Genomic DNA, 17,396 nt, shown 5'->3' with positions numbered 1-17,396 from the left:
TGGACCATTTTTCGCCCTACCCAGGCTTCAGGAGGCTTCCCTAAAGGAGGGCAAAAAATGGTCCAACACGGAAACCAGAAGTTCGGGAACAGACTTCTGGGTTGCCCGTTAGGCCATTTTTCTCCCTCTGGAGGCTTCAGGCGGCTTCCCTGAAGCTGCCGGAGGGCGAAAAACAGCCCAACCCACAAACTGGAAGTCCGTTCCTGAACTTCCAGTTTGCCTAAAGCAGCGGTTCTCAACCTGTGAGTCGCGACCCTCTTTGGGGTCGAACGACCTTTTCACAGGGGTCGCTGAGGAGCCTCCCTCGGAGAGGCTGGTGAGAAGCTGGCCCGAAGGGAAGGAGCAGCTCGGGTTCCCCAGCGGCGGAAGGAGAGGTGTGTGTGTGTGTGTGTGAGAAGTAGGAGCCCAAATGGAGGCCAGGAGGGGGAAAAGAGAGACGCGCGCAGCATAGAGGATCCTGGGAAAGCAGCTCACTCCGAGTGATGGAGGTTGATGAGCAGAGCTACAGAAGCCAAAAGGTACCATTTCTGAGCGTAAAACAAGGCGGGGAAAATAAAATAAAGGAATGTGGGATGCACGTTCGCTGAGATTCCCTATTAATACTTAATAGGCTTTGGCCCATCTCCTGCGGCTCCCTGCTGACCCAATCGCACAATCTGCTCTCCACCCTGAGAAGGCACAAGCCTCACGCCTGCTTTTGCGATTCTGCGTCCTTCGCAGGCAACTCAGTGTCGGGAAGAGCTCCAGCCCTTTTCTCGTGCTCATCTCTTGCGCACACACGCACAAGCAAAATACCCTCCTGGGTCAGGATCAAGGCGGAGGGGACAACGACTCTCCTCCCGCTGTCACCACTGCGCAATGAGTTGAGTAACTGGGTACGTAGTGCAGGAGACTCCTCAGCGCCAGACTCAGGTCAGTGCGAGCCCCGGTCCCCTTCATGTTGGCTCAGGATGGAGGAGAATGGGGAGCAGCAGCAGCAGCTGGTTGGGTGCAGGGAGGGAAGAGCTCCAGTTCTCTTGCGCTGCACAGGGCTCTCCTTGCAGAGGGCTCTGGAGCTCTTCCCTCTCTGCATCCAGAGACGGCTGCTCCAGTTCTTTCCTGAGTCAACACAAAGGGAACTGACCTGAGTCTGGCACTGAGGAATCTCCTGCACAATGCAGCCAGCTACTCATTTCTCATTGGCGGCAGTGGAAGGAGTTGCTGTCCCCGCCGCCGTGATCCTGGCTCAGGAGGGTATTTTGCTTGCCTGCGCAAGAAAGGAATGGAAGAAAAAAGGGAAGAAAGAAAGAGAGAGAGAGAGAGAGAGAGAAATGAAAGAGAGCTGGAAGGAGAGAATGGGAGGGAGGGAAAATAGAGGGAAACAAATTAGAGGGAGAAGGGGGAGAGGAAGAAAGAAATGAAAGAGAGCTGAAGGGAGAGAATGAGAGAGAGGGAAAAGAGTGGGAAACAGAAATGAGAGGGAGAGAGGAGGGAGAGAGAGACCCTATTCCCACAGAAAACACTGAGCCATGAAACCTTGGTAGGCATGTCTGGGGGGGATGTCATGTGACTGGGTGGGAGTGATGTTGAGTTGGCCACACCCACCCAGGTTTTGTGGCTCCCGATGTTACATAATAGCAACAAAAATAATTTTATGGTTGGGGGTCACCACAACATGAGGAACTGTATTAAAGGGTTGCGGCATTAGGAAGGTTGAGAACCACTGGCCTAAAGCCTCCCGAGGGCAAAAAATGGCTGAAAATCAAGGCTGAAAATCAGTTGGCCAGCGCGCACCTGTGCACTGGAGCTGACAGGGCAATGCCTCGTGTGCCCTCAGAAATGGCTCCAGGTGCCACCTGTGGCACGTGTGCCATAGATTCGCCATCCTGGCTCTATGGGATATTTGTTCACATTTCCTTGGTTCATTATGAATCTATCCATTGTAGGAAAGAAACTGAAAAAAAATCACACTATTTATTCTCCTCCCAATTATATGCCACCTCAATAAAGATTTTCTGGGGGACAGACCATACTTGGCAGTAGAATAGTTCTTCAGATACTGACGGTGTAACAAAACTTTTGAGGGATGAGAATTCATATAACATTGGCAGCTCCCAAGTATATGTAGGAGACAGAAAATACTGGACAACTTTTTTTTAAATTCTAGCTCACTGAAAAAAAGATTAATACCAATAACTGTATATTTTAAAATATAGTTCTACTGCTTTCAACCAATTAAGATGTCCATATATTCATATTTATTAAAATGTGTATACTACGCTTATATTGAAAAGGCAATTCATAAAAAGTAATTTATTTCCAGCTCTGTATTTTTATAAGTTTATTTAATTATGAAATAGTGCTTCCATAGATGAATCTGTCCTGGACATAAAAGTGTTGATGGCAGTAGAGAACACACAATTGTATTATTTATCTGGTTAGTTTACTGCTTACTTCTCTATATGAAAGTGTTCATCTAATGGATGTTTATCTGGAAGTAAAACATGCTTTACGCACTTTATATGACACTAGTAACTGTGACTGATGACCTATGTTGAGACCTAGACAGGGACAACATGCTTGACTTGGTGCTTTTGGACTTTTCAGCAGCTTTTAAGCACCACTGACTCAGGGGTGGGTTTCAAAACTTTTATTTTGAAACCCACCCCAATAGGAGTTAAATTTTTTATTTTAACTCCTATTTTGTAGGCGTGGCTTAGTGGTCATGTGGGCATGGCCAACTTGATGTCACTCACCAGGAGATGACATGGATTGGGTAAAATGTGGTGAAGCTCACTTAACAATGCTCTTGCTTAACAACCAAAATTTTGGGCTCAATTGTAGTCATAAGTAAAGGACTATCTCTATCTTCATCTGCATGGCAGCTTTGTCCTAGTAAACTCCTTTTCCTTTCTGGCAATTTTCCTCTCTGTTAGAGGCACCAAAATAATACAAAGTAAGGTTTCCTGCTGCAGCAGGGGATTATAGATAACCTCTAAGTAGCCTTCTAGCCCTAAATTGCTGTGCTGTTTTTCTTTCTTTCTTTTTTCTTTTCCTTCCTTCCTTCCTTCCTTCCTTCCTTCCTTCCTTCCTTCCTTCCTTCCTTCCTTCCTTCCTTCTCCCTTCCCTCTGTGGGAAGCAACCCCTCCCCCCCAAATAACTGCTGAATGTCACTTTGCAAACCTCCTTCCAAGCAGCTTTTCAATTTAAAGCAGGACTCAAAAGTTTGCAGCTTTAAGACTTGTGGACTTCAACTCCCAGAATTCCACAGCCAGGCATGCTCAGTTCCGATTTAAAGCAACAGCAGTTGTTTTTCTCCTTTGTTGAATCTCCAGGCAGAAAAGTGAGTTTCCTTCCTTCTTTCTTTCTCCCTTTCCTCCCTCCCTCTTTCTCTCTCTCTTACTTTTTAAAGCTTTTTTCCCCCTTTGCTGAACCGGCAGGGGACAAAACGAAGCTGACGAAGCTTCTGACAGGAGAACAGGTTCAGATGCAAACCACCATTTTTACTACCAGTCATATCTGGTATGCCAGATTTTCACTACCGCTTCTGGCATACTGGACCATATAGGGAGGAAACCACCTCTGCACTGACTCCTGGTGTCCTTCTAGATGGCTACAAAGCTTAGTGATTGGAGGCACTGTCTGCAAATGCTTCAGCTCCTTCCTTAGCAGTTTGTTACGATCAGTGGTAGTTGGAGGAGACAGATTAATACCATGCAGTGGTGGGATACGGTACGGTGCTCAGGAGGGCCCACCTGCCCGCTCTCCTTACCTTTATTTGAGTTGACCGGGGCATTTGCGCACACGCACAGGGCGTACGGTGCCTGTCTGATGCTACGCCGAGCAGCTGGAGCATCGCGGGCAGTGGGTACACATGCGCATGCTGCACACATGCAGGTGGTGGACACCTGGCCCTGTTGCAGCATACTGGATGCAACAGGAGCCCGAACCCACCACTGGTACCATGGCTGCTCCTTCATGGAATATCCCATGGGTCAATGCTCTCTTTCTTGCTATTTATCATCTACATGTAGCTGCTGGGAGAAATATCTTATGATTTGGGGTTCAGTATCATCAATATAACATGGCATCCAACTACGTATGGCAACCTTGTTCAGACCAGAGAAGCTGTCAGTCTTGATGCCTGAGGGCTTTATGAGTGTGGATGGAAGAAACAAAAAAAAAATGTTTTCTATATTAATAGAATATTTTAGAATCTTATATTGAATTTACAGCTCCTTTAAGTGATTTGTTTATTCTGTCAAAGGGGAATGTTTACTTTTTCTATATGTCCTAGTATATGCACAAAATTTTAGCTTGCCTTGTGGGGAAAACAAACAAACAAACAAACAAACACAAAATCCCCCAAATTCAGTGAAGTGAAATCAATGTCTTAGGTATAAAGATATGTGTATGTGTATGTCTACTATGTCTATCTACATCTATCCATAAGTAAAAATTATATTAAATAACTCTCTTTTGTTTAAAAGTTTTAATTTTTAATAAATCCAAAAATATTCATCTATTTTTATTGACATTATGTATTGTATTATAGTAGAAATTGGTTGTAGTGGGTGCATTTACAGTTTTGTTTTTAAAATAAACTAGCCTAAGGTTTTCGGTTAAGCACCATCTTAATGTATCCAAAAGAATTAAAGTATAGAAACAATTTATAATCCTTTATTTTCATTACTTTCCTGAAACAATATACCTCAGTTTGGTTTTCCTTTATGATATAATGGGTCCTATTTTACTATATTTTCCTTCCTTTGAGCTGTAAATGATATGTGATCCAGAAACATATAATAAACAAGATTAAAATGTCAATTTCCTATCTCTGAAGTGATAAGTATGCTTGTTACCTTAATAGCATCTAGGGATTATTCTGATCCAATAATTTTTACCTGGAAAAATCAGTTTCTGTAACTTGCAGGTTTCTGAATCACTCTGACTTGAAAAGTCAGAGGCTCTAAGCTTGAAGATAAGAAAAATGAGTAGGATCTGAGGATTACACTTTGTCATCATTTGGTAATATTTACAGTTTAGGACAGTGATGGTGAAACTTTTAGAGACTGGATACCCAAACTGCAACCAAAACCCCATTTATGACGAACTGCCAAAAGGGCAATTTAACTTTAAAATAATGATAAACAAGACAGAGTTCAGCTAATTGTTCTAAGAAAAATGTAATAAATACACTTTTATGCCCCCTCATTTTTTTCTGCTTTTGAAATATTACATTTAGTAACAATAAAAAAGAAAAACTCTTGTAATATCATTTCTGTCTTTCCCTCCCTCTTTTCCTCCCGTCTCTTTCCCTCCCTCCCTCTTTCTCTGTATCTCTATCTCTCTTCCCCCCCTCTATTTTTCCCTCTCTTTCCATCCCCCTCCCCCTCTATCTCTCTCTGCCTCTCTGTCTCTCTCTCTGTCTGTCTCTTTCTCTCTCGCTCTCTCTTTCCTTCCCTCTCTCTTTCCCTCCCTCCCCCTCTATCTCTCTGTTTCTCTCTCCCTCCCTCTTCCTCTCTGTCTCGCACACTCTCTCTTGCTCTCTTATCTATCTATCTATCTATCTATCTATCTATCTATCTATCTATCTATCTATCTATCTATCTATCTATCTATCATCTATCATCTATTTCAGTGTTTTTCAACCTTTTTTGTGCAAAGGCACACTTTTTTCATGAAAAAAATCACGAGGCACACCACCATTAGAAAATGTTAAATTTTTTTAACTCTGTGCCTATATTGACTATATATAAAGTAATTTTCCCACGGCACACCTTACACTATGTCACGGCACACTAGTGTGCCGCGGCACAGTGGTTGAAAAACACTGATCTATTTATCTGTGATCTCCTGCACAGCTTCATATGCCTTGTGAACCCAATCACTTGGGCTGTGGAGGGGGAGTGGAGGCTGGCAGGCAAAGCCATGCATTAGAGATCCATGCAAAATAAGGCAACTCCAACCTGGATCCTATCTGGGAGACACTCCCCCTCCCCTTTCCTTTCCGTCTCTCCCAAGGTGGGCGCCTGGGCGGCCTAAGAGTAGCTCTCTCCTTGGAGGCGACTAGCAAGCAAATATATATTGCATTCTGGATGGGAAGTAGCGTGGAGCCACAACTCTGGCCAGTGAGAGTGGAGCAGGCAGGGCGTACACCTTCCCCACCGCAGCACTGGTGCTGGCCAGGAGGGGTGCACGAGCTGAATGTCTGAAGCTGTGCTCAGTAGAGTTTGCAAATGGGCTTGGTGGAGCCACTTAGTGGAGAGGCCCTGGCCCATTTGGTTTGCTTCATTGTGGGGTGGGAATGCAGAAGGCAGAGGAAATCCGTGCCTTTCATTGTTCAGCCCTCAAAGACTCCTTTGGTGTGACTGGGAGGGGAGGGTGAGAGGCGGGGCCAGACAGTGGTGGGATCACCCAACAGGGAGCCACAGTGGAGGGACAAAAGAGCCAGCGGCTTGCTGACACCCGCCCTATGGCATACTGGGCTGGGGTGATAGTGCATGTGCCCACATAGTGGGCTCTGTGTGCCACCTCTGGCACATGTGCCCTAGGTTCACCACCAGGGTCTCGGACTTTGGATCTGTTGATGAACTTTTGACTCTTAATCTTGTTCCTGGAAATTCCTATGGGTATTTCCTTCTATCTACTTTAAACTGGAATTAGGTCCTGTATTTTATTTTGATTTGATTTGATGTGACCACAATACCAATCAATTAATAAATAATTACTACTAATCCTGTGGATACAAGAGCTGCTTCTCTGGACTGAGATGTAAGCATCTTGTGTAACTTCTAACTGTGCCTCTGTCAGTCTTGACAACTACAATTTAGGTTCTGGATATTTGTGTGACCATATTCCCTCAACAGCTTCTGCTAATCCAGTAAGAATGATAAATGACTTCTGAAGTACTATCCTTCCCATAATAAGGAACACAAGGGCATATATTTTTCTGCAGCTACTTCTCTCCTTTGAAGCAAGGCCCCACCCGAGGTCATCTTGCACCATCTCTGCTGGCATTCAAGTCTCCAGAATCTGGCTGTTCCAAAAAGCCTCTTAAGATTGATAGTCTGGGGGGATGATCACTGCTACTAAGCAATGTTTTGTTTGTGTCTCAATGACTATTCTTTCTGTAGTTTGGGCTGGTTTTTTTCCGTTTAAATTGTAAAGTACCCTAATGATGCCTGCTTCATAATAAGTGACCCAATATTGTAATACAAAAAGCAGTGATTTATTAACAGCTTCATTAGGCATTATTCATTAGGCAATTCTTATTTGCAGCCATCTTTTTTGCTTTCTTTATCTGCTTCTGAACTTTGCCCATGTTCCTGTCCTCCCTTCTGTCTGTGTCATAAATCACGTTATCCAATAGCTTCATTCATCTCAACCCAGCTACTGTAATCTGAAATCCGGCTCAGCTGACACTCTGCATGGAATGTCAACACAGAGAGTTGACATCCGGCTCCCCTTACTTTTCAAAGGCAATCTGTGCAAGCAAAAACAATTTGAGAACCAGTATGGGATTCAAGGCTACGTCCTCCCCCCAGGCTTGTTTACATTTTTTTCATGGAATCTCTCTATAAGGTAATCAGCCTGGATATTTCTACTCTTTACCCAAGATGCCTCTGACAAGGTATAGCCCTTCCACTTAATTAAGTACTGGAGTTGCCTCCTGTGCCACCTCGAATCAAGGATGCATTGCACCTCATAATGGGTTTGGCCCCCTTTGACTACAGGGCCTGGGGGCTCCCAGGGCAGTGATCTCAGAGTGGATCCAACCACGGGTTTTAAGAGGCTACTGTGGAATACTGGGTGTACCTTCCCTAACAGTCAGGGCAGTTTCAGTTGCACTGAGACTGGGTTGATGATCTTTACTATGGGGAATGGTCCCACAAACTTTGGTCCCAGTTTCTTGCTAGGGAGTCTTAACCTCAAATATTTTGTGGAGAGGTAAACCTTCTCTCCCACCAGGAATGGTCATTGAGTAGCTCGGTGTTTATCTGCCTGTTTCTTATTCTATTTTATCTATTTTATTTTTTGTATCATTTTGAATTATTTAGGGGTCTTTTTGAAACTGGGACATATATTTTAGGATTTTTATTCAATCATGGCCACTGAAAAGAAAAGCTACACTATATACGGTGCACCTGCACGATGCCCTTCGTGACCTTCCTTACACAATTATTCTCATAAAGAATTGTTGCCTGTAGTTCCATACTCTACTACTATATCAATGACATTTTCAACAGGGTGGCAATAAGGGCCAATTGATACTTTAAAACTTTAGTATAAACAAGTTTAGATTTGTTTGTACTGAAAGATTGTATGTAGGAATGGATACAATATTCTACCAGTAAATGAGTCACAGCTGTGTATTTTTAGATTTCTTCTATGTCACTCCAGAGATTAGGTAAAGTGTTGCTCTTCAAATAAAAATGCTATAGGAGCAAAACAAATAAAAACATATCTTGATGGCTATCTTTCTATTCCCCATACTACATAAGGTATCTTTCTTTCCTTGCCAAACCATGAGTCAATTTCCTTCCTCTGTATTTCTATTTAATTCCCATTTTGTCTGTTCTGCTGCTGAAAATTGATGGTCTGCTAATTCTCTGCTGAATTCCTTTATTCCTTGGTTTCATTTTTTTAATGGAAATAACCATCTCATTTCAATCTACTTTAAAGTTTCCAGAAAACAACAGTATACGAATGTTCAACCCTGCAACAGTATATTTTTTCTAAACAGTGAATGGTGCTTTAGAAACTATAACATTCATGTAGCAGCAGTTAAGGTAATCAACTAAAAATCATTTTGATCAATTAGAAAAGGTTGGAATATCTGGGAGACTTTGAGTTTAAGCCTTCTGGTAGGCATGGAAGCCAGCTGGGTGACTTGGGCCAAACACGTTCTCCCAGCCCAACCCGTCTCAAAAGGTTGTTGTTTTATGGGAAAAAGAAATAAGAAGAGGAAGGAACATTATTACTTTGAATTGCACAAAATAAAGGCAGGATATAAATTTAATAAATAAACAATAGTTTTCTTTCATTAAGATTATGATTGTATTTCAAGCATGGCACTAAACTATACATTTTGTTTAAACATGGTTCATTGCTTAATGCACAATGTATGAATTTACATATAACATTAAATTGTAATAGAAATCATAATCTATATAGGGCCTTAGATAACCCCTTTTGGAATACCATGCCCAGTTCTGGAGACCTCATTCATAAAAAAAGAGATTGATAACATCGAGTGAGTCCAGAGATGGGCCACAAAAATGGTGCAAAATCTGAGGGACAAAACATACCAACAGAAATTATGAATATGTACAATCTAGAGGACAGAAGAGAAATGGGAGACATGATTGAAACCTTTAAATATATTAAGGGTATGAGTAAGGCTGTACAATATTAAGCAAAAATCAAGAACCTGGAGGTATAACCTCAAACTCTCATGAGGGAAGTTCATAAGTAATTTTATAAAGTATTACTTCACAGAAAGCGTAGTGGAAGCTTAGAACAAACTTTCAGCAGGGATAGTGGGTCAGTTACTGAGTTTAAATATGCTTGGGATAAACACACACTCATCATCTAACAAAAATAAAACAATAGTAATAAAAAACTTCAAAGTGCAGCCACTAGGACCACTAAGTCTTTTTCTGCTGTTGTTTTTCTATGTTTCTATAAATGACAATGCAAATGAATAACAATGACATACTGACAACATGTTAACTGAATAAATGATAAATTTACTAAGGGATTACCATCAAGGGTTACATGAATCCCATCATTGTCTTTGTCATCTCCACTGGAGTAGTAGTCAAGGAAAGGAAGGATGTTTAAGGTGAAAGAAAAACACTCACAGATAAACATTTTTGATCTATTTCCCAGTCAAATTCCCAACCTGCTGCTTTTAATGGAAGGCAAAAGTTTGGCCTTAGCTACAGACTAAATTGGTTGCAAATCAAGAGATGACATAAAATAAAACTTATCAAAGAACCTTACCTGTTCTGCTGTCCATTGGTCCAAAATCCAATGAATATTTAACCACATGGTAGTTGTTCCATACATAAAGAAGGTTATCCCTTGGATTATAATCCACTGCAGCAATATACTGATATGAATTTGGAAATGGGACATCCACTACACTTTCCTTGCTTTGTTCAGTGTTGTATATATAGTCAATTTTATTTCCTGTAGCTTCATTATCATCGTCTTCATATACAGATTTCACTACATATAAAATGCCACAGATCATGAATGCATTGGAAGCTGACCTTTTGTCATAGGATGTATCCCATGTCCCTTCAATCCTCAAGGTATAAGGGTTTAGCTGACTAATGACTATTTTACCATTGTTTTGTTCTGTTGCATAGATCACCCAAAGACCGTTCTCATCAACAGCCAGGTCTATATCAGATTTGCCTCCCCATCTATAAGGGGATGTATCGTGGTAGTTGGCATTAGCAATGATAGCTTCCCCACTTTTTATTCTTGTCCGTAGATCAAATTTGACAATGTTCCTGGTTCTTTCTTTGTTGAAGAATAAAGCCCCATCGTACACCACAAACCCTGTGCCATCCACTCTGTGTGGGAGCTTGTAAGTTGTAGTTGGCCTTCCAGCAATGAAATCATCTTTGGAAGAATATTCTGTCAGAGTGTCAGTTCTGTATGGTGTCCATGGCATGTAGTAAATCTTGTCAGAAGCCTGCAGTGGATCCTTACACCAGGCTCCTGACTGGTGATCAGATTCAAATAAATGTTCACTCTGGTATACTCCTTTTAGTAGTCCAGGGCAAAGAAAAACTGAAGGGAAGGAAGAGGTTAAAAGTAAAATTGATTATTAAATGTGATAGAAGATTTTTCTTGGCACTTAGACATTTATAACTCAAGTTCCAGGAGAAGAACTAAAAATATCAGTCTTCTCCTAACTCTGAAAATACATGAATGGGGCTCTGTACTAAAAAGGTTATAAGGGGAAATTTATAGGGATTATAAATTTTAACTTTGACATGACATATACAACATACACTGCTATAAAACCAAAAAAGCAACTAAAAAGACATTTAAACTCTATTTCAGAGAAATCATTCTTATGGTGTGCAGTTTAAATATTAAAAAGGGCTGGGGAATTGCCACATAAATACATTCAGAATGAATCCCTAGCAAATAATAAACAATTAAAAGAATGTGTCCTGGGGAAGGAAAAAAATAGTAGCAATAAAAAGCAAAAAGCAAAATGCAATACAGGAAGACTAAGTTGAAGCATTAAAATATCCTCTGAAATACATAAAAATAAAAACATTACTTAAGCAATTCATAACAGCCAAGACTGATCTGCTGAGATGTTTCATTCCACAGATCTTGTGACTAATATTATTTCCCTCCAATACCAAAATATGATTTTAGATATAATTCCATTTCTTTTTAAGAAACATTTTAAAATGCCAACTTTGCTACATGATTGTACAGGTAGTCCTTGACTTATAGCCAGTGGTGGGATTCAGCCAGTTCGCACCATTTCAGGAGAACCGGTTGTTAACTTTCTGAGCAATTAGGTGAACTGGCTGTTGGAAGAAATCATTAGAGCAGAGAACTGGTTGTTAAATTATTTGAATCCCACCACTGCTTATAGCCATCCATTTACCAATCACTCAAAGTTACAATGGCCTTGAAAAAAATAATTTATGATCAGTCCTTGCACTTGCAAGTATCACAGCATTCTGATAGTCACATGATCAAAATTTGCACACTTGGCAATGATGGTTGCAGTGGCCCGGGGTCATGTGATCATCATTAGCGACTTTGCCAACCAGCTTCAACCAGCAAAATCAATGGGGAAAACTAAGTTTGCTTAGCGACCACAGTTGCAGTGATTTGCTTAACACCCATGGCAAAAAGATTGTAAAATTGGGTGTGACTCACTGAACTGCCTTGCTTAGCAATGGAAATTTTGATCCCAGTTGTTGTCATAAGTTGAGAACTACCTGTACTTAAATTTTCAGAATGTAATCCATTGCATTATGTTATTGTATTTTTCGTTCGGATAAGAAATATTTTTTGTATACAGTTATTAAATAAGTAAAACTAGGTATGACACAAAATTTGTGTTTGTATTTAATATGTTGATTTATAGAAATACAAACAGCATCAGCTGGGATGTATGTGTCAATTAATGGAAATTAGCAGGTATGGCCTGCAAATCCTTTCCTCTCCTGTTTTGGTCCTTAGGACAATCCTTATACAATCCTTATTCAGTGTTTGCAACTGAAGCAGAAAGGGAATTTTCTTACAGCATTAATCCATCTTCAAAAATTTCCTACCTGAGCCTGCAAGGCTCTCAGTCATTATTTTTATACGACACTCAAAGAATGAATGTAGCATCATCTTGGATTGGAAGGACCAAAGCAAAGCATGAGCAGAAGAAGTGTTCCCACATAAACTGTATAGCAGAGTCTTACCTATTGAGGCCAATCTCTCACTAAAGGGTCAACTTGGCATTAAGACGGGCATGTCAAAAACAATTATATGTTAATATTGAAACTGAGATGCCAAGACTTTTGTAAGAGCTCTGATCTCAGCCACAGCCAAGGCTGAAAAATAATTTTACTCAGTATATTTATGTCAATATTCCAATTCTAAGTCAGCTCCATTTAGAAAATGGCAAAGATGCTGACCTCTTTGGTCCTTTTCCAGCCTTTCCCACTGACCAACTCCCAATTGACATACAAGACACCCATTTCACCCTCTAGAGTTCCTGATGGCAGCCCTGTTCCTGTTTATTGTGTTTGGTCCTCAAGCCAATCAGAATTGCACATCCCTGGAATTACAGTTGCCTGAGGAATAAGGCAAGGTTACTTGGTTTGCCAGATACCATTGGGGGTGAGAAGTGTTTCTCATACTCTATGGCGTCTTCTGAGGTGAAAAATACTGAGGGGAAATGACAGCTTTGTCTCTTCCTTTTGCAGCTACTATAGTGAATTTTGGGCTTCTTTCTATTTGGAAATGATTCCCTCCAAATGTTTGGTTTCTTCCAACAGCAATTTTCATCCTAAGCCTGCTTGCTTTGAACCTTAATTCTAAGTAAATAATGTAATATTTAGTTGAGTGTAGGGAGGAGTTGGTGTTGGTGTTTAGACCAGGCTTTCCTAATTTGCTTTACTTTTACTACCTTGTGATTGGCTCAAGGAATCAGAAGACATTTTTTAATTCTATATAGGGCTGTAGATCAGGGCTGTCCAACCTATGGCCCGAGGGTCACATATGGTCCTGGACAGCTAAAAATGTAGCCCCACAAGATTGTAAATGTTTAACATTATTAGGTGATTGTTAGTTATATTTTCTATGTGGCCCAAGACAATTTATCTTCAGTCAAAGTGGCCCAGGCAAGCCAAAAGCCATGCCTTAGATCAGTGGTCTCCAACCTTGGCAACTTTAAGACTTGTGGACTTCAACTCCCAGAGTTCCTCAGCCCGCAAAGCTGGCTGAGGAACTCTGGGAGTTGAAGTCCACAGGTCTTAAAATTGCCAAGGTTGGAGACCACTGCCTTAGATCAAACCCTTAGGGTCAGACTGAATTTCCAAGGATCCCTGGACCTGAGTATTCTCAGCAAATATCCTTTGTTCCTCCAAAAAAGAATGGAAATGCAATAGCAGCTCAAGGTAGGAACAGAACTTTCAGCTTTCATGCTACTATTTGGAAAGTTAACTTCTCTTTCTTTCAATTTTTTTTAAAAAAATATAATTTCAAAGAAAGATGTATTTTTTAATCCCATTCACTTTATGAACAAATTGGGATGAAGAAGTAGTTAGCACAATGGTTCCCCTCCGATTTGGAAAGCTAATTCCAAAAGTGGCACTTAGGAGACGATTGTTTATTTCAGGGAAATTATGAAATGGGTTCCTCCGGACTTTATTTCCTGAGGTTTTAAACATGCATATCATTACCAATATGCTGCCGGTGACACCCAGTCCTCCTTTCCTAATACAAATAAGGCAATTGATATTCAGAAGCAGAATAAAGAATCAATTCAAGAGCTAATAAACTAGGATTCAGTCTAGACAAAACAGCATTAAAGGATGTATCCTGAAGAATCATTTGGGCCTTCAAAAATTTATAGGTATCTCAATCTGCTCTCACCAAAGAAGGGAAGTCACAAAAGAGTTGATGGCCTGTTTCTAAAATGCCTTTGCCTGGCATCTATATTGTTTTTTTTTTTAGTGCTCTCTATTGCCAGCATTTAAAAACAATTTTAGTGGTTTTAGAACTTTTTTTATGGCCTGCTTCATTAGTGTGAGTTTATAGATAAATTTAATGTTACGTCTTTTTATTGTCGCTGGTGATTTTGCACTGACAATTCCTATGCTTTCTTTTATATTGCTTTGTTTTTCTTAATATGATTTCAACGGATTATTCATTGCCCTGAGAACTGCAGGGGTCAGTTTCAAACAATAATAAATAAATGAGTAAAATAAGCAAGTAAGTGCATAAATAGATTCATTATTAAATAAGTGATACTGTACTATTATATTTTTTCATGGTTTTGATAATGGAAACTTCAACAACAAAATGTGTAATAAGTATACCAATCAACTTTGTCATAGATCTTTAAAAATCTATATTAAGTTTGTACAGCATACACTCAAATGCAGAAATACATGTTTTCTATGTACTTATAGATCCAAACTCTCCCAAAAGTGGGAGCCTTGGGTCAAGTGAACACAGATTGTAAGCTGGAGAGAATAAACTAGGCAGTGTAGTCTTGGTCTTTCTGTCTGTCCAACTGTACTAGGCATCAAACCACATAGAGTACAGAAAATTTAGTTTGCAATTTTTGGACAAGAATTATTCAAACCCTTCTTCATTCAATTTATACTTCGAAGCTATAGCTTGTACACACTCAAAAAAATATACCACTGAAGTTCAAAAAGTTACTTATAAGTAGGCATGCATGAGATTGTACCCTTTAATGTTTATTATTAAATATTATACAAAAACAATTTTCAATACTACAATATGTGAGTATTCTTGCAAATTATTTCATGTGCTTCCCATAAATTGTGAGGAAGCAGAAGGAATACATTATAATTGTTAAAACAATCTGTAGGAAAGAAGAATGGTACTATTAAACATTTCTTGCAAAAAGATGAGATGTTAGTATTAAATAGCAGCCACTCCTTCCCTGACCAAATCTTTAATAAAAGAGATTAAAGTGGTGTAGGTTAATGATGAAAGAGCTTCAACTAACATTCAAACATTTAACATTTTATCCCCGAATTGCTTAGAATGAGTATATGTATAAAACAGGTGAAAGCTATTTAATTACCTTTTTGTTCCACTTCTATTGAAGAGAAAGAAGAAAAGCAAGAAAGAGAAAAAGAAATAGATTAATGGTACTGTACTGAGCAGACATCTTTGCTGTTGCATTGAAGTTTAGCCTCTGGTTCATTTTCAGTTACAGTTTGTGAACATGATGTATCTAAGATCTAAGGTCTTTAAATTAAAAAAAAAGTACATTACAGTGTTAAAAGGCATGCAGCATCATTTCCAAGAAACCATTAACACCATTATAAAACTTGTATTAATTTTAATGTGAAAAGTTTTAGGATCCTATAATGACTGAAAACCCCTAATTACATTAATTCCAGGAATTGTCTCCAAATGAGAATATATTCCCGAAAAGATGTCATAGCCTGCAACCTCCAATAGCATTACATTAGTAAACAACATATTTCTTCCTGCATTTTAATCAGAAAAAAAACCAACACAATATTATATAAAAACTTCAGCTTTTTAGTAATGAATTCTTTATGTATGTAATGAATGATATTTTTTTTACTATCCATCAATTAAGCAATATAAAATGATTTATAAGTGCATTAAGTAATCACTTTCTTAATGATACACAGTTTTCACAAACTAATAATAGGAATTGATTTAGAAAAAGCACAAAGCACAGATACAACATAATTTAAAGGATTTTAACAGGTTTTAGACTGTTGCAGACATTAAAAGGTTTTCTATGCAATGTCAAAATCAGAATGTAAGGATGGAAAAATGGCAGTATATAGTCCTATATTAAAATGACAAAGGAAAACTTCTGAGCTTATATTTAAATAATGCCCATATTCTCTATTTCTAATCATAGTGAACATACAGGCAGATAAAGTCACAAAGAATTCTTGTTCCAAAACAGGGAAGTGTGTTAAAAATAATGAATTGTGACACTAGACTCAGCAACTGGCCTGGAGCTTGCTTATTAATATCCTGCCTTTATTATATTTAAAAATCATGACTGCTAAGATATTCACCTTCTTCATCATATTTTCCTCACAACAACCCCGTGAGGGGAGTTGGGCTGAAAGAGTATGACTGGCCCAAGGTCAAGCTGGCATGGAGTTCTTGGATGATAAGTCCTGGCCAAGAATGTTAATAAGTACCATATTTTTAAAGATATAGCCTATAGAGTCCCATGTGCACAGAATTGCATGTATGTGCATGTATGTGGAGGAGCATATCAATTTAATGTTTCATGAGCATAAATGAGAATAAGAAGCATAGCACCCAGCTTACAAGATTCTATATGTGTAAATGGCTTTATGGTGATGATAAAACACTCAAATAAACAACAAGATTTTTTTTCAGAAACTGTAAAGCAACAGTATCTATTGCTAATGAATTAGTAATGAAATAATATTTTGAACCAAATTCTAAAATTGTGTTTATGGATGAGTATAAGACGCATCGGAGTATAAGGCGCACCAAGGTTTTGAAGAGGCAAATAAAAAAAAAGTAGGTAGGTAAATAAAGGGATAGAGAGGGAGAGAAAGAGAGAGAAATACAGTAGGTAGGTAGGTAGGTAGGTAGGTAGGTAGGTAGAGAGTGAGTAGTTGGGTAGGTAGGTAGATAAAGGGATAGAGAGAGAGAGAAATAGAAAGAGATAGAGAGAGAGTGAGTGTAGGTAGGTAGGTAGAGGGATAGAGAGAGAAATAAAAAGAGATATATAGAGAGAAAGTAGATAGGGAGAGAGAGAGAATAGGTAAGTTGGTAGGTAGAGGGATAGAGAGAGAGAAATAGAGAGATAGAGAGAAATACAGTTGATAGGTAGGCGTTTTTGCTGGCACAGCACTTGATCAATGTAATTCTCATCAATCAGTTAAATAGCTTTCCAAAAGGAAAAGAAAATTCCCCCCCCAAAAAAGACATGAATAGCCTTGGGGGGAGGGGGCTTCCAGAGGAGGGCAAAAATGAGCAAAAAACGGCCTGTTTTTGGCGAAAATGGGCCCGTTTTTTTGAAAAAAATAATTGCATGCATAGCCTTATGGAGGCTTATAGAGTGCTGCTGGGGGCTGGGATGGCCCGCTTTTCGCTCATTTCTGTCCTCCCCAGCCCCCAGGAGCTCTCTGAAAGCCTCC

General features: G+C 39.5%; 1 protein-coding gene and 1 long non-coding RNA gene across 21 annotated transcripts in view; one reads left to right on the top strand and one right to left on the bottom strand.

Annotated features, from left to right (window-relative positions):
* ADGRL3 (adhesion G protein-coupled receptor L3) overlaps nt 1-17,396 on the bottom strand; it is a 540,567-nt gene that overhangs the window by 232,601 nt on the left and 290,570 nt on the right. For 16 of the 20 annotated variants that reach the window (XM_087716492.1, XM_087716493.1, XM_087716494.1 and 13 more), the window contains exons 7-8: nt 15,308-15,322; nt 9,988-10,788 (exon numbers count right to left, since the gene is read on the bottom strand). In XM_087716492.1, the coding sequence (XP_087572618.1) occupies nt 9,988-10,788; nt 15,308-15,322 (816 nt within the window). The remainder of the gene's footprint in view (nt 1-9,987; nt 10,789-15,307; nt 15,323-17,396) is intronic. The other 4 variants (XM_087716482.1, XM_087716500.1, XM_087716498.1 and 1 more) reach the window with 1 other exon arrangement.
* The window catches only part of LOC148045540 (uncharacterized), a 99,812-nt gene that overhangs the window by 4,757 nt on the left and 77,659 nt on the right, over nt 1-17,396 (top strand). The gene's annotated exons all lie outside the window — the stretch shown is intronic.

Source organism: Thamnophis sirtalis, unplaced genomic scaffold (assembly GCF_051295495.1).
Source record: "Thamnophis sirtalis isolate CommonGarterSnake01/CBP01778 unplaced genomic scaffold, rThaSir2_p1.2 scaffold_5, whole genome shotgun sequence".
Lineage (NCBI taxonomy): Eukaryota > Metazoa > Chordata > Lepidosauria > Squamata > Natricidae > Thamnophis > Thamnophis sirtalis.
Note: the sequence above shows the minus strand (reverse complement) of the source record. Positions and strands in the feature narration are given on the sequence as shown.